At 36.0% G+C, this 26,519-nt stretch overlaps 1 protein-coding gene across 2 annotated transcripts in view; it reads left to right on the top strand.

Moving 5' to 3' along the window:
- The window catches only part of STX17 (syntaxin 17), an 80,048-nt gene that overhangs the window by 13,440 nt on the left and 40,089 nt on the right, over nt 1-26,519 (top strand). For both annotated transcript variants that reach the window (XM_010847033.1, XM_010847034.1), the window contains exon 3: nt 9,348-9,413. In XM_010847033.1, the coding sequence (XP_010845335.1) occupies nt 9,348-9,413 (66 nt within the window). The remainder of the gene's footprint in view (nt 1-9,347; nt 9,414-26,519) is intronic.

Genomic DNA, 26,519 nt, shown 5'->3' with positions numbered 1-26,519 from the left:
ACAATGAGAGTAGTGTGCTGTGGACACCTGGGACTATATTCCATAGGTCCTTCAGCATTATGTTTTATTACACATGATAGACTTGATTAGAATGTAATCCTGAAATTTGAAGTGTTAGCATTTCAGCTTTGTTATCTAACATAGAACAGACTTAAGCATACTTAATAGGAACAACAACATAATAAGCTTTGAACATAATTTTCTTTGTTTAATTTTATAGAATTTTTGGGGAAAACTTACTGTGTAGCATGCCCCACCATACACATCCTCCTGATTACCTGGTTGTGGTACCTCTAGTTAACTGAGTCTTTCTGGAATAGTGCTGTTCCTTTGGCTTATTTCTCACTGCCTTTCTCTCCCACTTTCCACCCCTTCTGCAACCCTGGGTTTCAACTTTCTCTGCTCTACTAAGTCAGCTGCAACATATCCATTCTCTTTCCAGCTTCCAAAATGTTAAAGTTTCTCGTCAGTTAATATCTCCTGTTGTATTCTCATTATTCTTGTGGGTTGATCCCTTTTAAAGTTCTTTACTCTCATTTTGGTTAAATTTTGAAAAAAGGCAGAGATGAATATTTCTTCTGTCTGCCAGGTTTAATGAGAAGGGAAATCATTACAGGATATAAATATATGTTAGCTTTTCATAAGTGTTGATGTTTGCTGTTTCTTATATTTTTAGCGTTGAAAGATGTAAAAAATTAGGTCTCTAATCTGTAAGAAGTTTACCCTCCAGTTAAAGAAATAAGATAGGAAATATTCAGATATGATGAGGCAACATATAATTAAGAGTGAAAATGAGTGGTATGGACTATTTAGGCAGTATGAAGCCTGAACTATGTGGTACCAAATCAGATATAATTCGTCTTGTTGATTTGTTACTTTTGATTTGGTTTCATTTATTTGTGTTTTTAACTTGTGATTACAGCAAAAACTATTCCCAGTTCTCTTTTTAGTATGAGAATGTTTGTTTCAGTCTTATAATCACATTTCCCCCCTCATAGTTTTTTTCTGCTGGACACCTGATTCAGTTTGCTTTCTCCTGTGTTACAGGATAGGAAAGCCTCAGCACAGGTGGTGATGATAATGTTTCTAATGGTGATAATATCATGCTTGTCAGTGTTTGGTTAGCAATGAAAAATAGACATATCTGACTAATGAGACTTGAGGGAAAAACATGTTTGGGATATGGAACTTCTGGAAAAGACTTTTCTACTGTATAAAGATGTACACGGGAGGAAGCAGTTCTGCTGGTCTTCTGTCTCCCTGTTGTATATGTAACTATAGCCAGGAGGGGATAAGTATGAGAGTGAAAACTCTTTGTTGAAGGTAATAAAGCAGACAGAACTTGGGTGCTTGACAACCTTGTAAGCTTCTGAACTAAACTACCCTTGAATTTATCATCCCACTTTTAGGGTGCTGTTTATGTGAGGTAATAAATATCTTTATTAGTAAAGCCATTTCTTTAAACTTTGAGCTTTCTGTTATTTGCAACCAAAAACATCCTAATTGTATCCACTGTACAAATAGACAATACAAAAAAATGACATTTTGTAAAAACAGTGCATTTTAGAAATGTTTGTCAGTGGTCCCAACTTAACTAATTTTTTAGGAGGTTATTTCTTGTAATTTCCCCCCAAACACACATTAAATCATTTAAAGCCTTTTCTCCTCTGCAGGTATTTGGAATGACAGCCTTTAATAATTAAACCTAATTTAGGTTTAACATTGTGTAGCAAACATAGAGTCTGAGCTATTTTCTTTTTCTTAGAATTTTGTTGTGAGACATAAGGTTTCATCTATTCAGTCTTCATCCAAGACACTAATCTCTTCTACAACTTACTTGACACGTGAGCAAATAATAATAATAAAGACAGTAGCTGTTGTGTTTATCTGTTGAATGCTGTATAAAGTTTTTGTATTTATCATGTTTAATCTCACAACATCCCAATAGGTTAGCCTTCTTATTGTCTTCCTTTTTTAGGTGGGGAAGCAGATTTGGAGTGGTTAAATTACTTTCTTGAAATCACCATGCTGCTAAATATATTAATCTTCTAATATTGTGCCTGAAATATAGCATGATTTAAGTTTGTTCTCACTCTTTTTTGGTTTTTGTTTTCCTCTTAGTCTTGTCTATTGTGGAGTGTTCTATTTTTATGCTCATTTCCCAGTGAAGAAGGAAAATGGAAAAAATAGAATTGAATACTCTGGCTTTCCTACATTTATTAGCAGTATCCACTCCATTTGCTCATCTTTCAAACTTTGTTTTTTGTTCAAATCCCAACTTAGTAACATCCTGTGGAACATTACCTGGTTGACTCCGTCCTGGGTCAGATACAAATACACCATTCCCACACAGCACTGTGCAGTAGACCTTCAGGTTCACAACCATTTTAACCATTCATGGGGAGTCTGCAGAGGCCCATGATTGATCTCTAGAGAGTTGTAAAGGTAACATTAAAATCTTTCTCATAGTGTTATTTTGAGGATTGAGATATTATATAAAGAATCCCTGAATGCAAAGTTGATACTTGGAAATGAGTTACTTAACAAGTAAGTTATTGTTTTCAGGTACTCAACATTGGTGCTCAGTTAATTGTTTATAATCATTAGGAGAGTCACAACATTCCTGAGATCCTTTGTGTTTGAGTTTTACATTTTTCATATATGGCAGACACAATAAGGTGAATTACTTTTAACCTCACTCTAGGGTAGATATTATTTATCTTCATTACATGAGTAATCCTAATTTTATGGCTTATGCTCATTGGACTATCTGTTAATATTATGTAGCTTTACTTTTTGAGTCTTTGATTTTTTTCTTTTTTATTGAGTTTAATAATTTATTTGAATTGAATACTTAAACTTTTCATCATCTACAATAATCTCATCCTACCTGGTTAATCCTCCATAAAGCCATCATCTTCCCTATAAGGGGTTCTGATCATTCAGATCATTGAGATATCCTCTTATATCCAGCAAAAGAAGCTTTTCATCTACTTTCTCTGCTTCTTTCTCATCATCTTCCCATCATACATTATACCACAAACACATTGATCGTACATCAGTCCTTTGGATACCACATATAATTTTACAGTTCCATAGTATTTCTGGGTCTTTTTCTCTCCAACTGAAGCATTTTTTTTTTCCTACTATGCCTGTAAATTTAAATAAATCTTTTAAGTGTCAGCATAAGGTTTAAAGTGCTTTTATACCCTAAACTCCTAAATCCTGAACATTCTCTGTGTTATATCATCATAAAATTTCCCAAATCAATAATAAATAACTTGCGCTTCCCTGGTGGCTCAGATGGTAAAGAATCCTTCTGCAACGTGGGAGACGTGGGTTCGATCCCTGGGTTGGGAAGATCCCTTGGAGAAGGGAACGACTACCCACTCCAGTATTCTTACCTGGAGAATCCCCGTGGACAGAGGAGCTTGGCAGGCTATAGTCCATGGGGTCGCAAAGACTCAAATATGACTGAGTGACTGAGCACATAGTGGAAACATTATATAATTTTGGAAAATCATTTTTAATAATTATGATTAGCTTTTATGTTTTTATACTCTATGCAATATGAGGCAGAATTATTATCATTGTTTTTCAATTTTGAATCAGAATATTCTGGAAGATGAAATGGCATAAAATGTGAGCCTACAAATATATAAAGTTGTTTAAGTAAATGGTGAGGTGTTCTAGAGAGAACTCTTAGCCCGGGTACTACTCTTAGAATATTTGTTCTCCTTGCCGAGCAGGCAAAGCGAAACTGAGAGACCTGGTGTCACTGCCAAAGAGCACAAAGGGATTAATGTCGGGAAGCCTGAAAATGCCTGTGCAGAGGTGTTCATCACACGGTGGTGTGGGTTTATAATCAGGGTTATCCAAAATGATAAACTAGAAGAGAGGGCAAAAGGAGACAAGGTGTTCACCAGGATGAGAATGGTGGACACGGCTTTTTCTCACCAGGATAAAAATGTGCTTTGGTCTCTTTTAGGAAAGTCTAGGGGAAAGGCTCGGAGAAGGCAATGGCACCCCACTCCAGTACTCTTGCCTGGAAAATCCCATGGACGGAGGAGCCTGGTAGGCTGAAGTCCATGGGGTCGCTATGAGTCGGACATGACTGACCAACTTCACTTTCACTTTTCACTTTCGTGCATTGGAGAAGGAAATGGCAACCCACTCCAGTGTTCTTGCCTGGAGAATCCCAGGGACGGGGGAGCTTGGTGGGCTGCTGTCTATGGGGTCGCACAGAGTCGGACACGACTGAAGCGACTTAGCAGCAGCAGCAGCAGGGGAAAGGTTGTTTCTGTGAATGTTGGGTTCTCTGCTTGTGCCTGTTCCACTGGTATACCATGAGGCCATGAGACACATGAAGAACAATAGGAATGCATGTGGTGAGACAAAACATCTTCCTGAAATGACTGAAAAACAGTATCTATGATTTTTTTTCTGTAGTTGTTTTTCCTCTTTCTTGGTCCAGTTTATTCATAGCAGTTAAGGGTATTTATTAGAAGTTGCAGTATCCAGCAGAGGAAAAGAATGGAATCTGAATCACATTGGGGATGTCATTCTGAGTTCCACCCATCTTGAAATATTGGGGAAAAGCTTAATGGCCTGGAAGCCACATAAGAGCAAATAGTGCTGAGACAAATCCTTCTGCCCACTCTGTGAAAAGTGTATATCCAATAGCATCTAGAAAATGCTTCCTTCCAAAGTTGCTATGTTTAAAAACCTTTTAGAGAGAAGCCCTAAGGAGAAGCCCTTGGCAAAGGCAAACTGTTTTATGAAATCTCTTAACAGGTAATTTGCCCATCATTCCTTTTCCGTCTCTTTGAATCGAGTCTTTGATATTTTCTATGTAGACAGTCATGACGACAGACTGTTTTATTTTTTCCTTTCTAATCTTTGCCTGCCTACTTCCTTCTTTCTTTTCTCTCTTCTGTTTCCTCTCTTTCCCCTCTCCTCCTCCCTTCCTTCCTTCCCTCCTTTGCTTTCTTCTCTCACTTCCTTTCTTACATTATTGTCCTGGCTATGGCCTCCAGTGCAAGATCAGAACTCCTTACCTTGTTCCCAATATTAGGGAATGATCTTTTACCACTATGCATGATGTTAACTGTATAGTTTTTACAGATGCTTCTATGAGATTGAGGATGTTAACTTCTTTTTCAAGTTTCTGATAAGTTTTATAATGAATAGATATTTATCAAATGGTTGTCTTTAAATCTACTATCTTGCTCTTTTTGTCTATTTGTTCCATCTATTCTTTCTCCCCTTTTTTTTCATGTTTTACTCCCTTTTGGATTAATTGCATATTTTTAAGATTGTATTTTTTTCTCTTTTATTGGCTTATTAATTATACCTCTGTGTTTTTATTTTTAAATGGTTCCTTTACAGTTCAGAGTATTCATCTTTAACTTATGATAGTCTACCTTCAAGTAATGTGTTATATATATATCACTTCACATATAAAAATTTTATGACAATACACTTCAATTTCTTCTCTCAGAATCTATATAGTATTATTGTAATATAATTTATGTCCGTCTAGTCAAGGCTATGGTTTTTCCAGTGGTCATGTATAGATGTGAGAGTTGGACTGTAAAGAAAGCTGAGCGCCGAAGAATTGATGCTTTTGAACTGTGGTGTTGGAGAAGACTCTTGAGAGTCCCTTGGACTGCAAGGAGATCCAACCAGTTCGTCCTAAAGGAGATTAGTCCTGTATTTGGAAGGACTGATTTTGAAGCTGAAACTCCAATACTTTGGCCACCTGATGCGAAGATCTGACTCATTTGAAAAGACTCTGATGCTGGGAAAGATTGAGGGCAGGAGGAGAAGGGGATGAGAGAGGATGAGATGGTTGGATGGCATCACTGACTCAATGGAAATGGGTTTGGGTGGACTCCAGGAATTGGTGATAGACAGGAAGGCCTGGCGTGCTGTGGTTCATGGGGTCGCAAAGAGTCAGACACGAGTGAGCAACTGAACTGAACTGAACTGATTTTACCATTTTCGGTGCTCTCACTTTTTTGTAGAGCCAGGTTTCTGTCTGGTACTGTTTTCTCATCGACCTGAAGGACTTCCTTTCACATTTCTTGTAGTGCAGTTTTGCTGGTGATAATGAATTCTGCTTGCTTTTTGTGTTTGGAAAAATGTCTTATTTGGCCTTCAATTGAAAAAAAATATTTTTTCTGGGTATAGAATTCTAGGTTGACTTTTAGATTGTTTTAGTACTTTGAAGATGTTGCTTCAGTGTTTTCTGGTTTGCACTGTTTATCACAAGAAGTCTTCTATCATTCTTATCTGTGTTCCTCTGTACTTCACATCTTTTTTCCTCTTACTCTTTTTTAGATTTTACTATCATTTGTTATGCATTAGTATAATTTTCTTCATTTTCTTATTTATGGTATTCCTTGAGTTTCTTGGATCTGTGGGTTTATAGTTTTTACCAAATTTGGAAAAGCTTTGGCCATTCATTTTTCTTTTTTTCCTTCCTTGTTGAGATATAACTGACATGCAGAACTGTGTAAGGTGTACAACATAATGATTTGACTTACATACATCATGAAATGATTATCACAAAAAATAATGAATGTCCATCATCTCATACAGATACAAAATAAAAGAAAAAAATATATTAGGATTTACTCTCTGTTTAACAACTTTTGTATGTAACATACAGCAGTGGTAATTATCTTAATCATGTTATATATTCTCTCCCTAGTTCTTATATATCTTATGACTGAAAGTTTGTATCTTTTGTCCATAAACTATATGATTCCTTCTTTATAAGGAATTCCTTCTTTAGTTGTGGAAAATCTCTTCTGGTAGTCTTTAAGTTGTTCTCATCCATACTTGCTCTGAAAATTTTGGTGCACCTGTGGGAGGAGGTGAGCTCAGGATCTTCTTACTCCACCATCTCAGCCACTATCTCATTAATTTTTCGCATATTTTTTCTCTCCAGGGAGTCCAACTTCGTAACAGTTGCTTTCAATTTTCAATGTTGCTTTCAATTGGCCTTTGATTATTGATACTATAATCATTTATTGGCCATCTTTTTTTTCTGTTTCATTTTGGATGGTTTCTGTTTTACATCTTTAAATTTACTAATCTTTTCTTTGCATGTCTTAACCTTCTGTTCAATCCATCCATTTCATTTTTCATTTCAGCTACCTTTTTAATTTTAGGAATTGAATAAAAACTATCTTTCATATCTCCATATCTTCAGTTTTCTTCAGCTTTCTTAAACATGGAATACATCATAACTTTTAATATCTTTGTCTTAATTCCATTATCTCTATCATATCTAAGTCTGTTTCTGTTGATTGGTTTTTCTTATTATAGATCATATTTTCCTGCTTTTTTTTTTTTTGCATACATGCTGCTGCTAAGTTGCTTCAGTCATATCTGACTCTGTGCGACCCCATAGACGGCAGCCCACCAGGCTCCCCCGTCCCTGGGATTCTCCAGGCAAGAACACTGGAGTGGGTTGCCATTTCCTTCTCCAATGCATGAAAGTGAAAAGTGAAAGTGAAGCCGCTCAGTTGTGTCCAACTCTTAGCGACCTCATGCATGGTAATTGTTTATTGGATGCCAGACATTCTGAATTTGTTGGATACTGAATATTCCAAAATTTCTTTGAGTACTTTTGAACTTTATTTATTCTGAGATACATTTAAGTTATTTAGGAACAGTTTGATCCTTTTGAGGCTCTTTTAAGCTTGCAGAGGATCAGAACAGCCTTTGTTCCAGGCCTAACTTTCCCTCACACAGTACAGTACTTTGGAGTACTCTGCCTGATTCCAGTATGTTGAGAGATTTTTCTACTCTGACTGGTGGTCACATGAGCTGTTTCTGGGCTTGTGTGATTTCGGGGGATGAGCCTACCTGGTCTTTTTCAGTGATTCTTTTTCTGACTTCAGGTAGTTTCCTTATATGTTTGTGCTGCTCTGTACTCAGCTGAAGACTCAAAAGCAAAACTCAGCAGATCTCTGGAACTCTCTCTCTGTATGGTCCTCTCCTGTTAATGCAGTTATATCCTCACATGCAGCTTTTTCTTCTCTGATACTCTGCTCCATGAATTCTTGCAGCCCTGACTTCTCTGGATTCTCTGTTTCCTTAACATTAATTTTTATTAAAAATATCATGACAGATTAGTATTAAGTAATGAATTTTAAAGTGACTTGTTTTCACATATGTATCTTTAGCTTCCATTCCCTTCTTTTTATTAATATAACACTATCTAAAAGAGCATTTATACTGAATCTGCTGGCATCATTCAATTTTTATTAGAAGTGAAAGTAGTAAATTTTAAATTTGTTTGATTGGGTAGTGGTTTTAAGTTTATGTTTGGCAAATATATTTTCAATATAGTCTTGTTATTTTTAAGCGTAATGGCTATTGTTTAGTTCTTAGATATAAAAAAAATTCAGGAGTTATCAAGAGGTTTTTTTTTTTTTTCTGCATTGTGAACAATAGAGAATATAAAAATACCCTGGAAAAAATTTTAGTGCTCTACTTTTATAATCTGTTAGGCCTTCTGTGTATATATGGGACATTTTCATGTTTATGTGCTTTCAGAATATTTCTAGGATGATTTTGTGTGTGTGTGGGTGGGTGGTATACCAAAAATATGTTCGATATCATTATTCACATCTACTGACATCTTAATTATTTGGATTTTTAAAATTTCAACCAAAAATAATATGTGATATTTGACATTGTTTATATTTTGTGCAAATATTGTCATGTTACCACATTTTGCTATGGCTCTCAAATGAAAAATTTTTCATTATGCTCATTAAATTTCTTAGATGAAACTCTGAAAACTAAACATTATCTAGGTAAAAAGCTAAAATATATAAAATGTTCATTCTCATTTTTACATACTTTCTAGTCTGTGATATCGATGTTCCTTTTTCTCAAATGAGATTTTAGTTTTCAGTAGTTGACTCTATCATTAACAGACATTTCAAAATCTTCATGTATAGTAAGAATATCTGATGAATGCTGTTAATCTTTTCATTTTTCACATTCTTTTACATTCTCAGTGTTTATTTTTTTCACCTCCAAGGAGTATGCATTATAGACAAAATACATACTCTTTTTCAGTAAAAGAAAGTAAAGTATTTAGTGGTTTTTATTTGTTTTACCATTTGCCAGAATTTTGTGTGTAATGTTTTTGAAAACTTCCTACTTGTATGGTCTTTGAACAGTTAATTCCCACTACTAAGTCAGTAACTTTTTTAGCTGGCATGTTTAAGTTTGGGTGGGTGAGTGGGGATTTTTGTGGTAAACTGGGGATAATCACTTAGTGATTAAAAAAAATTCAGTACCTTTTCTTTTCTTTCGTACAGTATCAGAGGTGCAGAGTATGGGACAAGTTGCATGAAGAACATATCAATGCAGGACGTACAGTTCAGGTAAGGCTATTTTATTGTTTCAGGTAAATCAATATGAAAAAGACAGTCTTAAGGAAATTTTGCTAAAATAAATACCCTTGTAGTTGAATCCTTTTATTGTATTTGTAACTATTTCCTTAAAGATGCATTTTTAGCAGGAATTATTGAATCAGATGTCAGTCATATTTTTAAGGTTTTGATTAATGTTACCAAAATTTTCTCCAGAAATGATATATTAACTTACACTTTCATTATGAATCCATTTTACAACATTAATATTACTCATTCTTCAAATTTTTGCTAATTAGTAGGTTAAAAAAATGCTGCTTTGCTGTTTTAATCTGGACTTTTTCTTTCATTGCTTTGAAAGATGAAACTTTTTATATGTACCTTGGATAGTAAAATTTTTTTAATGAATTGTCTGTTCACGTCCGTTGCATATATTATGTTGTTGTCTTCTGTCAGAGTTCCTTATAATTTTAAGATAATTGATCTTCTTTTTATAAGACTGATGCAGTAATATAGTGTTGCAAATATTATTTGCCAGTTATTGGCTTTTTGATAAATGTTAATTATTTTAAATTAATTTTTGAAATTCATTTATTTACATAGTTCAAAGCCAAGTAAAAAGACATAGCACCTACCCTTCTACATCTCCAGGTCCTTCTTTTAAGAAACTACTTTTAATCCTTTTGGCCATGTTCCCTGGTATTTAGCTCTTTATTCCTAAATACCATGTGTAGACTGTTATTTCTTAATCAAGTTTAGACATAGTCTCTTCACTTCTTGCTATATGATGTGCAGATCTAGCTTTCCACCCTACTCTATTTCCTTCCCCCATAATTTTATTATTATAATTTTTGGTTAAATGAGTGATTAATATCTCATTGTTTTGGTTATAAAGACATTGTTTCTTGCTAAGCCAAATAGTGATAAACAGTAGACTTTTGCTTTGTTTTCTTTAAAATGTCGGTTTTACTCTAATGACTTTTAGAATGTGTTTAGTGTTTATTTTTAATTGAGATATAGTTGATATACAGTATTATATAAGTTATAGGTATATAACATAGTGATTCACAATTTTTAAAGGTTATATTCCATTTATAGTTATTATAAAATATTGGCTATATTCCCTGTATTGTACAAGAATATATTTATCCTTGTAGCTTATCTATTTTCTATGTAATAGATTGTATCTCTTAGTTGCCTACCCCTATCTTGCCCCACCTCCTTTCCCTGTCCTTAATGGTAGTCATCAATTTGTTTTCTATATCTGTGAGTCTGCTTAGGTCTTCTGCACATTTTTTAGTTGGGTTGTTTGGTGTTTTTGCTGTTGAGTTATATGAGTTGTTTATATATTTTGGGTATAAACCCCTTATTGGTCACATCATTAGCACAGATTTTCTCCCATCCAGTAGGTTGTCTTTTTGTTTTGCTGATGATTTATTTTGCTGTGCAAAAGCTTTTAATTTTGATTAGGTCCCATTTGTTTATTTTTGCTTCTATTTCCTTTTCTTTAGGAGACAGAGCCAAAAGAAATATTGCTAAGATTTATGTCAGAGTGTTCTGCCTGTGTCTTCTTCTAGAAGCTTTATGGTTTCTGGTTTTATTTTTATATATGGTTTTAGATAATTTTCTTCTAGAAGCTTTATGGTTTCTGGTATTATTTTTATATATGGTTTTAGATAATTTTCTAATTGCATTTTTTTACATGTAACTGTCCCGGCACTACTTACTGAAGAGACTGCTTTTTTCCATCATATATTCTAGCCTTTTGTTGTAGATTTATTGACCATGAGTAGGTGGATTTATTTCTCAGCTCTCTATTATGTGTCACTTATCTATGTGTCTGTTTTTGTGCCAGTACCATACTGTTTTGATTACTATAGCTTTGTAGTGTAGTCAGAAGTCAGGGAACATGATTCCTCCAGCTCTGTTCTTTCTCAAGATTGTTTTGGCCATTCAGGATCTTTTTAATTTCCACACAAATTTAAAAATTATTTGTTCTAGTACTGTGAAAAATGCCCTTGGCATATTGGTAGGGTTTGCATTGAATATATAGATTGCTTTGGGGAGTATGGTCATTTTAAGAATATTAACTCTTCCAATCCATGTACATGGTATAGCTTTCTGTCTGTTTGTGTCGTCTTCATTTCTTTCATTAGTGTTTTATAGTTTTCCAGGTACAGGTCTTTTACCTCCTTACGTAGGTTTATTCCTAGATATTTTATTCTTTTTGTGCAGTGGTGAATGGATTATTTACTTAATTTCTCTTTCTGATAACTTGGTTGTTAGTATATAGAAATGCAACAGATTTCTGTATGTTAATTTTGCATCCTGCAAATTTACCAAATTCATTGAGCTCTAGTAGTTTGCTGGTGGTATGTTTAGGATTTTCTAAGTATCATGTCACCTGCAAACAGTGACAGTTTTACTTCTTTCTTTTCAGTTTGGATTCCTTTTATTTCTTTTTCTCATCTGATTGCTGTGGCTGGAACTTCCAATACTATATTGAATAAAAGTGCTAAGAGTGGACATTCTTATCTTGTTCCTGACCTTAGAGGAAATAGTTTCTCCTTTTTATTGTTAAGTATGATATTAACTGTCCTTTTGCTTCTTTTGGAGTTAATAATCTTTTCACTTAAAAAAATTTCCTGTTTTTTGTATATTTTTAGTTAATTTTTAAAAAATGCTCCACATCTCTGCCACAATGCTGTCAGTATTTTTCATGTGCTCAAATATGTCACTTCAATTCTGTATCCTAAAGACTCTCTCCTGAAACCCTTCTTCTGCCATTTCCAATCTGAGCTCATTTTCTAGGTTTGTTGCACAGCTGTTGTTCTGGGACTTCTCTCAGTTGTTTCTGTGTTGGGTTGCTGTTTTTTCTGGATATCACATCTTCCTCATTTTTGGCTTGCTCCATTGTTCTGTTGGAATATATCTTTCAATAGCTCTCAAATAAGGGTACCTTAGAGGTAAAATTTTAATTTAGTATGTGTCTAATACCTTTATTCTCCCCTCACATGTGATTACTAATTTCAGTAGGTGTAGAATTCTCTTTCAATTTTGAAGGCTTTCTAATTTAGTGTTGCTCTTAAAAAGTAAATATCTAGTTTCCCATTCTTTGTATAGGACCAAGTTTTTTTTCCTCTTTGGGAACCTTTGTGATCTGTTTACCCTGGTGTTCTGAAATTTGATAATGTGATGTGCTTTGTATTGGACCCTTTCAATTTAAAAACTCATGATTTTAGATCTGTGAATTTTTCTTTCCTTTTCATAAAATACATTTAAAAAAAATTATTTACTTATTTTTGGCTGCACTGGGTCTTCATTGCTGCCCTAGGACTTTCTCTACTTATGGTAAGCAGGGGCTACCCTAGTTGCACTGTGCTGGTTTCTCATTGCAGTGGCTTCTCTTGTTTTGCAGCATGGGCTTTAGGGCATGCAGGCTTCAGTTGTTGCAGCTTGTGGGCTCGAGTGCAGGTTCAGTGTTTGTGGTGCATGGGCTTAGCTGTCTCACAGCATGTGTGATCTTCCTGGATCAGGGATTAAACCTGTGTTCCCTGCATTGGCAGGTGGATTCTTAACCACTGGACCACCAAGGAAGCCCCTGGGAATTTTTCTTACTTATTGATTATTTATTCCTCTGTGTTTTCTTTTGTCCTCTCTTTTAAAAATATCCTTTTACTGCAAGGGTCAGCAAACTATAGCTCACAGGCCAACTCTTGCCTGCTGTGGGTCCCATTTGTTTATGTACTATCTTTGGCTGCTTTCATACTACAACAGCAGAATTGAATGGTTGCATCAAGAGACCATGGAGAAGGCAATGGCACCCCACTCCAGCACTCTTGCCTGGAAAATCCCTTGGATGGAGGAGCCTAGTGGGCCGCAGTCCATGGGGTTGCTAAGAGTTGGACACGACTGAGCGACTTCACTTTCACTTTTCACTTTCATGCATTGGAGAAGGAAATGGCAACCCACTCCAGTGTTCTTGCCTGGAGAATCCCAGGGATGGGGGAGCCTCGTGGGCTGCCATCTATGGGGTCATATAGAGTCGGACACGACTGAAGCGACTTAGCATCAAGACACCATATGGCTGGCAAAGCCTAAACTATTTACTGTCCAGTCCTTTGCAGAAAAAGTTTGCTGATCTCTATTCAGTTGAATGGAAGACTCTTGGATTGCTTTTCTAATTTTCTATTCTCTTTTCTGAGAGATTTCTTCAGCTTTATTTTCAATTCTTTCTACTAAATTCTTTGTTTCTACTATTATGACATTTATTTCCCAAGAACTTTTTCTTATTATTTTTTATAGCGTTTTACCTTTGGACATAACAATTCTTTCTGCTTTTCTGAGACACTAAAGAGCTGATTGCTTGTCTCCTGGTGGACTTCACTTAAATATTCTTTGATAGGCTGGCATTTTCCTTGGAGCAACCTCCAAGTATCAGTGTCTGGAGGTTGTTGTGGTTTAGTTTTCTGAAGAAGAATCCTGTTTTCCTCCTAGGGTAAGTAGGCACTTATTTCCTAATTACAGAAGCAGTGTAGGTGAATTCTGCTGTACTTCCATTGTTCAGTCATGTCAGCCCTGTCCCCTCTCTATTTGAGCCCTATGCCAAATGTTTCTGAATTTGAAGTCTCACCAAAAAAGGCATCTTTAGTCCTCTTACATTTCAAAAAAGGTTACTATGGCTGCAGTATAGTCAGTAGATTGGGATATAATATAATCAGTGCCAGAGATTATTTAGGAGTGGTTACAGAAATGGTGAAGGTATAGAAAAAAAGATTAATTTGAGACTTAAGTGGAAATTTGACTTGCCTTTCATATATATGTATTTTATCAGTATTTCTTGCTGCCTAGATTATAGCCCTAATATCAGTGACTATGTCTCCACTAATTGTGTATCTCAGAGTGCCAGCTGCTCAGCAAGATTCAGAGTTTATGGAATGGTACTGTGCATGTTAATGTCAATGAGATTATTATGACTTTTGTTTCTTACCATCTTCACTGTTTAACATGTTATTAAAAATCACTTATGACTTTCTTGAGACAGTGGTAGGGTCAAAGTGTTTGTTTACTGATTTTTTAAAGTATATATATATATTTACATTATTGATCTCCATCTGGCATAGAAGTTTTATGTGTACCATTAAAATAATGAGATTTAAACTGTTTTTAGATGTAAGTATTGGCTTAGTTTTATTCATATATGCCTTGATTTTTTTGTATAAGCTTGTTCTTTGCTAGTTTGTGTAAAACATTTTTAGATAAACAATTTCGTGAACAGTTACTCTGAATTTTCAAGATTTATCATTATTAGATTTGTACAGTAAGAACTATCTTTTTACTTTTGTTACAATGTCTTTGTTGAAAAGGAGCTCTTAATTTAAATGTGTCAGTCTTTATTTATCAATCTTTTCTCTTGTGGTTCATGCTTTTGCTATCTTGTTCAAGGAATGTTCTGTGTTCTAAGATCAAGAAGATACTTCCCTATATTTTCTATTGAATATTTTAAATATTTTGCTTTTAACATTTAAGTTGTTAATCCACCTGTTATGAGGTAGATATAAGTAAAATATTATCGCATTTGGAAAACAAGTTGTCTTTCATTATTAACAGATTTCTGCAGTGTTAGTTACATACTGCAGTTCTATATATGCATGAGTCTCTCTCTGGTCTTTCTCTTCTATTTGTCTATTTCTCCATCAAGGTCCACACTATGTTAAGACAGCCGTGTTATATCAAATCTAGTAGGACAATACGGTTACCTTATTTTTCCTTCCCAGGAGTGGTTTGGCTATACTTGGCCATTTGGTAATCCATATAAAATTTGCAATCTGCTTTTCAAAGTTTATACACAATCTTGTTGGAAATATGGGAATCACATTAGATTTGTTCATCTATTTAGAGAAAATTGACATATTTAAAATGTCCAGTTTTCCTACCTATAAATATATGATATTCTTGTACTTGTTTACAACTTCTTTATTATATATGTATCTTCATAGTTTTATGCATAAGATTGTTGTAGATTGTACAGTCTATCAAGATATCTACCAAGGTTTTTATCATCCTACATGGTCTTCTACAGTATGACCTTGTTACTCCTCACCAACAGGTGGAGTCTCATTCCCCTCCCTTTGAATCTGACCTGAGGTAGACGTAATGCCACTAGACTTCTGAGGCTAGATTAGAAAAAGCCAAATAGCTCCCAGTGGTTCTCTGAGGATGCTTGCACTGGAGGAAATTAGCCATATGCGAAACATCCAAATATCTGAAGACCTCCATGCAGGAGATATCCACAGCCACAACTGAGCTCTTAGGAATTTGCAGCCTCAAGTGCTAGCCACATGAGTGAGCCATCTTGGACATCAGTGCAGTTGAGCCTTCAAATGAATACAACTTCAGCCAATGCCTGACTCAGTTAGATGAGTGACCCCAGGGAAGAACTCTTCAGCTGATTTCTTCAATGTCTGGTCTGCAAAATCATTAGCAAAATTAAGTGGTGGTTTTAGGAGGAATTTGTTATGCAGCAACAGATGACCGGAATACAGGACTTACACTTAATTTTGTCTATTTCAATCTACTTCATTAATTTGTTCTTAAATACTTTATTGTTTTAGGGTGTGTCTTTGTGTTTGAGGGAGGTGTGAAACATTGTCCTTCTTTTAAATTATGTTTTCTAACTTTTGGTGGTATATATAGAAATATAGTTAATTTTCATATATAGATCTTATGTCCAGTTATATTAAATAATAATTTAAAGCTTTAGGAAAAGAAGTATCATAAGTCAGTATGTGACTAATTGTCAAATATATTCTGGAGACCAGTAAGCGATAGAATGCCAGCTATTTGGATGCTGGATAAGGGCAGTATTATTCTCATTTTTCAGATTAAAGAAGGCTGAAGAATAGAGAAACTGGTGTTTGTCTAAAGCACAAGACTGTCATAAGTTGAAGGACAGGGGTCCAATCTGGAATTATTTTTAATATTAACTCAGGTAGATGGACTAACCCAGGAATATTCTCAGGAATACTGCACTTAATACATAGTAGGTCTTTATTATATATTTGTTGAGTAAATGAATGGAGGCCCTTTTCTCCTTTGGTTTTTATTCCTTTTGGTGGTTCATGTAATGTATTTTAAGCTATATGTAATCTTTTTGGTGCCTTTTGATACTGAAATACATGTGAAGTCATTAACTACTATTAATACCTTAATGTAATAGTTAGGTAATACAAGCAAGGGATAGTCCAGATTTGTTTTAATTAAATAGTTATGGCTCTGGGGTCCTTAATAATAAATTGTATGACATCTAGAATGTGTTTACTCTAAGTTGTTTAAATGTTTCCCAGTGGACTTGTGCTTTATGTTTGTAAAGAAATCAGATTAATTATTATGATACCAAATGTTTTCTGCTGTGTACAATTTGCTCTCAAAATTACATGTTGTAAAAACACATTAGAAATCCTTAAATCAATATTTAACAAAGGCAAATATATGCATAGCCTCTCTTGTTTTAATCATTAAATACATAATTAGCCATTTTTCAGAATTTTAATTAACTCAGAATAATTACTTTTTACAATTATCAGTATAGATAAGTATACATTTAAATATATCTTTTAATCTATAGACAGAAATTTCAGGATATTTCTGGGAGAAGGGAAAAAGCCGTAACTAGTTACTAAATTTAGATGCAGAACTAGAGAGAGAGAGATGTCACCTTTACTTTACTGAAAATTTGGCCATAGTTTGCAGTTTACTACTACTTGCTTACTGCAAAATGTTTTAATTACTGAGTTGGTATACTTTTTTAAAAAACTTATTTCTTTGATTATAGTACCATTTATCAAACTTGATAGTTTTGCATATTTTCAGAACTTGGCATACTATTATTTATTATATTTTCAGGAGATTATTGGGAGAACCTGATTATTAGGAGAACAGAAATACTTGAATATTTACTATGTCCTAGATACTATTCCAGGGCTTCCCTGGTGGCTCAGTGGTAAAGAATCCACCTGTAATGCAGGAGACTCGGGTTCAATCCCTAGGTTGGAAAGATCCCTTGGAGAAGGAAATGGCAACTCACTCCAGTATTCTTGCCTGGGAAATCCCATGGACAGAGGAGCCTGGCGGGGTACAGTCCATGCAGTTACAAGACATGACTTAGCCACTAAACCACTACCACAGATACTGTTCAAGCCACTGGAGATACAGCTGTGAGCAAAACAGAAGAAAATTCTTTTCTCATTGAACTTATATGTTGGGGGTAGAAATGAAGAAAACAGACATATTTTTAAAATAAATATTTAGATGATTGTAAGTACCTTGAAGTAAAAGCAAAGGCTGGTTAAAAGGAACAAAAATTGCTGGAGATGATGAGTGTTCTTTTGTATAAAGGATGGTTGTGGAAGGTTTCTAATGAAATTTGAGCTGAGACCTGAAGGAAGTAAAGGCATAAGGGAAACCCAATGTGAAGACTCTGAGGTGAGAGGATGTGTGGCATATTCAGGGAGTAATAAGGAGGTTAGTGTGGTTGATGTGAGCCCAAGAGATGAGGTCAGAGAGATCAGCTGTCTCTAATTAGGGAAGGCCTTGCAGGATGTGGTAATTTAAAGTTCTGAGCCTATGATAATGTGATATGATTTAAAAGATCACCTTGACTATTATGAGCAGGATAGATTCTATGGGATCAAGGTTTGAAGCAAGAATGCCAGATAGGTGGCTAATAAAATAATCAGGGTACTATGGGTCTGCTTTTTAGAAAAATGCAGAAACACTCATGTACAGACAATTTGTGTAGAATGTCAGAGGCCTGGTATGTTAATTTTTATATACTTTCTGTAGCCCTGGGAAATGGTTCTGGACTTAAAAGCTTGACAGAGGAATAAGGAACTATCCTGACAACAAATTTAACATTGAAACACCATTTTGAGAAGTTACACACATCTCAAATATATAAAAATGTAGGAAAGGAAATAACAAAAATATAACATTTATGTACTCATCACTTAACTTTGTCAACTCTTAACATTTTGCCCCAATTTCTTCCCATTTTTTTTGAAAGAAAAATTTAGAAATACCACTGAAGTCAGTTGTGTACCCTTCCTTGATTCCATTTACTTTGTTCCTGTCTGCATCTGAAGGAAATCTTTTCCCTTGTTTTAAGTATTTGCCATTTTTCTGCATATAACTGTATATAAATACCTGGAGAAGGAAATGGCAACCCACTCCAGTATTCTTGCTTGGAAAAATCCCATGGACAGAGGAGCCTGGAGGGCTGCAGTCCACGGGGCTGCAGAGAGTTGGACACAACTGAGGACTTGTCAGCAGCATATATAAATAATACATGATATTGTTTTGCATCTTTGTTTCTGCTTTTTTTCCAAATAGCTTTCTTGAGGTATAATTGACATTTGATAAAGTATACAATTTGATAAGTTTTGATATATATACACACCATGAGACCGTCCCCACAATCAAGATACCGTGACCCCTTCACCAGAATCCAGATAATGAAAATATATCTATTGCTCCCAAAAGTTTCCTTATATCCCCTGGTAACCCTCCTTCTGACTTCCTCCTCCTCCATCCTCCCACATGCACATACACTCCTACTACCCGAGCAACCACTGACCTGCTTTCTGTCATGATGCATTAGTTTGAATTTTCTAGAATGTTCTATAAATAGAAGCATATAGTATATACTTCTTTTTTGTCTGGTTTCTTTCACTTTCACTTTGCGTGTATATTTTGAAGTTCATCCATGTTGTATTGTGTATCAGTACTTCACCACTTTTGTTTTTATTTTCAATTATATATCTTTATTAACAAAAGATAAATAAAATACAAAATAGACACTAATATCAGATTTTATGTTGAACCAGCCTATATTAAGGTAGGAATATGAAAACATAAAATTTGACATTCTTAAAGTAGGTAAGAATTAGATCTGTTTGCATCACTGTTTTAATTTCATGCTGGTCTGAATTTAGATTCAATGTATATCCACAGTACTTGACAGTTTGATATAGTTACTTTGCCATCAGCAGTATTTTTGAGATGTTAATTTAATGCAATATTCTAGTGGGTTTTGGTAGTTTGGAAAAGCCAGTGAACTGTTCAAAGTCAACGTATACATTGTGTCAGGGGTTTTAAACAGGTTGTTTTCACTGATCCCATTCTGTCAGTATTATCTTCACGTGTTGTTAGAAGAAGCTAAAAAATCATGTCATTCTCAGTCACTAATAGCCCTACAGGCTATACTTGTAATATTTTGAAGAAACCTTCAACTTCAGGTTTCACTTTGAGCAAATTTTACCAAGAGACACCTGCTGGCTATAAAGATTAGGTACAACAGATACTCTACAATCTTTAAAAAATCTAATATTCATGATTGTTATATAAAGGCAGTCACAATTAAAATAGTAATTAGTATCACAAACCATATCCTCTGTGATAAAGGAGAGGGTTTCGGTGTCTGAATACCCCTGTCCAGAATTGTAAAAGACTTAGGACTGATCAGTGACTCAAGGGTGAAAAACATTTTTTTTTCCCCATTCGAAGGCTAACACATTTAGTTCTGAGTATAAGATACAAGGAAATATTTTGAAAATAAAAATTTTATAACCAAGTGGAAAAACAGAATTGTTACTACACAGATTGACATCAGGGATAAAGTTATTCACATGTTCTACAGATTTCCTTCCAGTAACCCAAAGCTCAAGATAGGTTATCAGCTTCAGATCAGAAAAATCTGAGAAGGCAAAAAGAAATGATTATCAAACAACTACAGTTATAGTTACTACTAATTAAAAAAAATGAAGTCCTTGTTTCAAGAAAGAGTAACTAATTGCCTTCATAATGAGTCCTAACACTACATAAAGGGCCATAAAAACTGAGGAAATAAAGTTTGAAACAATAAATAAATGTTGAGAAGCTATTCATGATAGGTGGAGAACTAAGACCTTTTGCCACATCACTAATATAAAATCTCAAATAAAATCTTAACCTGCACTTAATGTACCACTTTATTTCTTCTTTGTTCTTCACTGTGTAAAGGAAAGAATTTACTATGAGACTTCTGGATGCTTTATTAAGGTCAGGCAGTTTCCTTGCTTCCTGACTTTAACGAGAATAGATATGGATTTTTCCGTTGATAATCAACAGCAAGAATCTAAAAGAATGTATCAGTAGAGTCTATCTTGGGTCACCATCAGTGACGAGTTACTACTGTCCAAGGAAGGAGGCCATGGGGTCATCTGGCCTCTGACGTTTCATTCTGTAGGCCTCCATTTCCTCTTCAAGTAGGTTCCTGAGTTTCATATATGCTGTTGTAAGGTCGCTTCCTCTCATCGATCTGCATGATCTCCTTGACGTGAAGAAGATGGGCCTTCTCTGCATTCAGTGCCTTTTTCTTCTTCTTTTTCTCCTCTTTTAGTTTTTCCTGATGCATCTCCATGAGGGTTTGAAGTTTTTTTCACAGATTCTTCTCCAGTTGCATCATTTATAGTACATTCCTCTGAATTAGCAATCTCATTCCCAGCTTCTGCAGTACAATAGGAATACTTGAAAAAAGAATGACAGCATTTGTATCCCCATTGGCCTTCTTTCCAGTAAGATTCCCAGATATGTGTATGATTGTTGATCTTCACATCTTCCTCGTACTTGGAGCAGGTGACAGCTCACTCCTGTCCTTTTATGACTGTCCAGTGCCTTGAGTGGAGAAGGCAATGGCACCCCGCTCCAATACTCTTGCCTGGAGAATCCCATGGATGGAGGAGCCTGGAAGGCTGAAGTCCATGGGGTCGCAAAGAGTCGACACAACTGAGTGACTTCACTTTCACTTTTCACTTTCATGCATTGGAGAAGGAAATGGCAACCCACTCCAGTGTTCTTGCCTGGAGAATGCCAGGGACGAGGGAGCCTGGTGGGCTGCCATCTATGGGGTTGCACAGAGTCGGACACAACTGAAGTGACTTAGCAGCAGCAGCAGCAGTGTGAGTATTCCACATAGTCTTCAGTCTGAGCTAAAAGCAATTTGGCTGGAGGAGCATCCAAGTGTTCTTGACTGCCATGCTTTTACAGGATGCTTTCTTTCTGCTGTTCTTTGAAGTCTTCTTTCTTGACTTTGAAGGACGCATACAAGAGCTCTAGTTTTGTAGGCTCTGCTTGTAGATGCACTTCACACCCCTTGTCATGGGCTTCCCAAGCAAACAGTTGGGTCTGAGCCATTGAAATGGTATCACCTGTGTATCTAATGAAGTTATCTCCTGCATAGCTGACTTCATCTGGATTCTTTCCTGAATTCACAAAGGGATTTTCTCTCATTGCTCCAGTTTTGGGATCACAGTAAGTAGAATTTGGATCTGAATTTCACAAATATTTTGCAATACATTCTCGAATCCTGAGATTCTGACAGTAATTCATCTCTTAAAGTCAAAATTCTGTCCAGGCATGTCAATATCATCTGCGTATTTATCTTCATCCTCATCTTCACTGTTATGATCTTTTTCCATCTGAGAATTCATTTCTTCTTCTCCCCACTGATGTTTTAGAGAATTAGCCTGTTCCACTAATTTTTCTGAGGCTAATTCTTCTTGAAGATTTTGGGCGTTCAGCGTTCACTTTGCTAGGTCAACTTTGGCTTCAGTTCAGTTGAGTTTAGTCACTCAGTTGTGTCCAACTCTTTATAACCCCATGAACTGCAGTACTCCAGGCCTCCTTGTCCATCACCAACTCCCAAAGCCATGTCCGTTGAGTCGGTGATGCCATCCAACCATCTCATCCTCTGTCGTCCCCTTCTCCTCCTGCCCCCAATCCCTCCCAGCATCAGGGTCTTTTCCAATGAGTCAACTCTTCACATGAGGTGGCCAAAGTATTGGAGTTTCAGCTTCAGCATTAGTCCTTCCAGTGAACACCAAGGACTAATCTCCTTTAGAATGGACTGGTTGGATGTCCTTGCAGTCCAAGGGACTCTCAAGAGTCTTCTCCAACACCACAGTTCAAAAGCATCAATTCTTCGGTGCTCAGCTTTCTTTATAGTCAAACTCTCACATCCATACAGGACCACTGGAAAAACCATAGCCTTGACTAGACGGACCTTTGTTGGCAAAGCAATATTTCTGCTTTTCAATATACTATCTAGGTTGGTCATAACTTTCCTTCCAAGGAGTAAGTGTCTTTTAATTTCCTGGCTGTAGTCACCATCTGTGGTGATTTTGGAGCCCCCCAAAATAAACTCTTCTACAATTTTCATATGTTCTTCTGGATTGTAGCCATTCCACTGATCGCTCTTCCCATCGTAGTCAAACATTAGCTGAGGCTGGACATGTTCATCTGGAGCTATATTAGTGTCCGTAAATTTTGCTCCAACTCACCTAGGTCTCTCAAAACAGTCTTTCTTTTTGTGTGTCATGGCTCTACAGTTTTCACATTTTCCTTTTTGATATTTAGTAGTTATGGAATTCTCTTTTACACCCCTCTTGTACCATTCTCCAGATGGGCCTATACTGCTTTTGTTTCTCTGGCTGTGGTCTCTGGTGCTTTAGAGTAGGCATTTTTGATGGATCAACATACCATGGCACTGAAAAAATAAACTGAGGAATATGAGGATTGATATCTTTTCCTTCCTCATCAACTTCTGCAGGGGCATTGCCCAATTTTCACTATTCTTCTAGATCCTCCTTCTTTCTCCAGTCCTCTCTAGTTCTTTGGTTTCTCCAAACTCATTTCTTTGGGCCCCGACAAGGGGGCCACATTGGCTGCATCCACAGTTGCAGCTGATGTGGTTATCTGGCCTCCTGGTCCCAATGCTGCTGACCCTAGGACAGTTCGACACAAATAAACTTCACCACTTTTGATTGTTGAGTAGATACTATATTGTATGGATCTACCACAGTTTGTTTATCTATTCATCTGTTGATGGACATTTCGGTATTTCTAGTTTTTGGCTACTACAAATAAGTCTACTATGAATGTTTGAATGTAAGACTTTGTATGTACAAAGAATTTTATTTCTCTTGGATAAATAATTATGAATAGAATGACTGGGTCATATTCTTTACCTTTTTAAGAACCGCCAAACTGTTTTCCAAAATAATTGTAGCACTTTAAACTCCTACCAGTTCCTTCATATGCTTGCCAACACTTGATACGTTTAACCTTTTTAATTTTAGCGACTTTTTATAGGTCTGTAGTGGAATCTCATTGTCATTTTAATTTCATTTGACTAATGATATTTACATTGTAAATTTCTTAAGTAGTAGAATCTTACTTGAAGATAAACTATAATCAGTGTACTATAAACCCTAAAATAACAAAGTTATAGCTAGCAAGACAAGAAAGAAGATAAATGGAATGAGAAATACTGAGTCAATTCAATACGTCTAGTTGAGGCTATGGTTTTTCCAGTGGTCATGTATGGATGTGAGAGTTGGACTATAAAGAAAGCTGAGCACCGAAGAATTGATGCTTTTGAACTGTGGTGTTGGAGAAGACTCTTGAGAGTCCCTTGGACTGCAAGGACATCCAACCAGTCCATCCTAAAGGAGATCAGTCCTGGGTGTTCATTGGAAGGACTGATGTTGAAGCTGAAACTTCAGTACTTTGGCCATCTGATGCCAAGAGCTGACTCATTTGAAAAGACCCTGATGCTGGGAAAGATTGAGGGCAGGAGAAGGGGAGGACAGAGGATGAGATGGTTGGATGGTATCACTGAGTCAATGGACATGAGTTTGGGTAAAATCCGGGAGTTGGTGATGGACAGGGAGGCCTGGCATGCTGCAGTTCATGGGGTTGCAAAGAGTCGGACATGACTGAGCGACTGAACTGAACTGAATTTGATACAAAACAGAAACTGAATCTCCATACTGTTCTCCATAGTGGCTGCACCAATTTACATTCCCACTAACAGTGTAGGCAAGTTCTCTTTTCTCCACATCTTGTCCAGCATGTTTGTAGATTTTTAAATGATGGCCTCCCCTCCCAGTCTTTATGCTGCTGTTGTCATATATTTTACTTATACTGATACATATGTTATATATTTCATAATGTTTAAATAGTTATCTTTTTCAAGTGATTTAGATATTAAGTGGGGGTGGGGAATCTTATTTATTTACTTCTGTTATTTCCATTTTTGGTGTGCTTAATGCCTTTATGTAAACCCATATTTTTATTTTATTAAAAGCTTTTTAAATATAAATTTATTTATTTTAATTGGAGGCTAATTACTTTACATTTTATTGGTTTTGCCATACATCAACATGAATCCGCCACGGGTGTACACGTGTTCCCCATCCTGAACCTTCCTCCCACTTCCCTCCCCATACCATCCCTCTGGGTCATCCCAGTGTACCAGCCCTGAGCATCCTGTATCATGCATCGAGCCTGGACTGGCGATTCGTTTCACATATGATACTATACATGTTTCAATGCCATTCTCCCAAATCATCCCACTCTCACCTTCTCCCACAGAGTCCAAAAGACAGTTCTATACATCTGTGTCTCTTTTGCTGTCTCTCATACAGGGTTATTGTTACCATCTTTCTAAATTCCATATATATACATTAGTATACTGTATTGGTGTTTTTCTTTCTGGCTTACTTCACTCTGTATAATAGGCTCCAGTTTCATCCACCTCATTAGAACTGATTCAAATGTATTCTTTTTAATGGCTGAGTAATACTCCATTGTGTATATGTACCACAGCTTTCTTATCCATTCGTCTGCTGATGGATATCTAGGTGGCTTCCATGTACTGGCTATGATAAGCAGTGCTGTGATGAACATTGGGGTACACGTGTTTCTTTCAATTCTGGTTTCCTCGGTGTGTATGCCCAGCAGTGGGATTGCTGGGTCATATGGCAGTTCTATTTCCAATTTTTTAAGGAATCTCCACACTGTTCTCCATAGTGGCTGTACTAGTTTGCATTCCCACCAACAGTGTAAGAGGGTTCCTTTTTCTCTACACCCTCTCCAGCATTTATTGCTTGTAGACTTTTGGATCGCAGCCATTCTGACTGGTGTGAAATGGTGTGAAACCTCACTGTAGTTTTGATTTGCATTTCTCTGATAATGAGTGATGTTGAGCATCTTTTAATGTGTTTGTTAGCCATTTGTATGTCTTCTTTGGAGAAATGTCTGTTTAGGTCTTTGGCCTATTTTTTGATTGGGTCGTTTATTTTTCTGGAATTGAGCTGTAGGAGTTGCTTGTGTATTTTTGATATTAATTATTTGTCCATTGCTTCATTTACTATTATTTTCTCCCATTCTGAAGGCTGTCTTTTCACCTTGCTTATAGTTTCCTTTGTTGTGCAGAAGCTTTTAATTAGGTCCCATTTGTTTATTTTTGCTTTTATTTCCAATATTCTGGGAGGTGGGTCATAGAGGATCCTGCTGTGATGTATGTCAGAGAGTGTTTTGCCTATGTTCTCCTCTAGGAGTTTTATAGTTTCTGGTCTTACGTTGAGATCTTTAATCCATTTTGAGTTTATTTTTGTGTATGGTGTTAGAAAGTGTTCTAGTTTCATTCTTTTACAAGTAGTTGACCAGTTTTCCCAGCACCACTCATTAAAGAGATTGTTTTTTCTCCCTTGTATATTCTTGCCTCCTTTGTCAAAGATAAGGTGTCCATAGGTGCGTGGATTTATCTCTGGGCTTTCTGTTTTGTTCCATTGATCTATATTTCTGTCTTTGTGCCAGTACCATACTGTCTTGATGATTGTGGCTTTGTAGCGGAGCCTGAAGTAAGGCAGGTTGATTCCTCCAGTTCCATTCTTCTTTCTCAAGATTGCTTTGGCTATTCAAGATTTTTAGTATTTCCATACAAATTGTGAAATTATTTGTTCTAGCTCTGTGAAAAATACTGTTGGTAGCTTGATAGGGATTGCATTGAATCTATAGATTGCTTTGGGAAATATATTCATTTTCACTATATTGATTCTCCAATCCATGAACATGATATATTTCTCCGTCTATTAGTGTCCTCTTTGATTTCTTCCACCAGTGTTTTATAGTTTTCTATATATAGGTCTTTTGTTTCTTTAGGTAGATATATTCCTAAGTATTTTATTCTTTTCGTTGCAATGGTGAATGGAATTGTTTCCTTAATTTCTCTTTCTG

This window comes from Bison bison, unplaced genomic scaffold (assembly GCF_000754665.1).
Source record: "Bison bison bison isolate TAMUID 2011002044 unplaced genomic scaffold, Bison_UMD1.0 scf7180017864243, whole genome shotgun sequence".
Lineage (NCBI taxonomy): Eukaryota > Metazoa > Chordata > Mammalia > Artiodactyla > Bovidae > Bison > Bison bison.
Note: the sequence above shows the minus strand (reverse complement) of the source record. Positions and strands in the feature narration are given on the sequence as shown.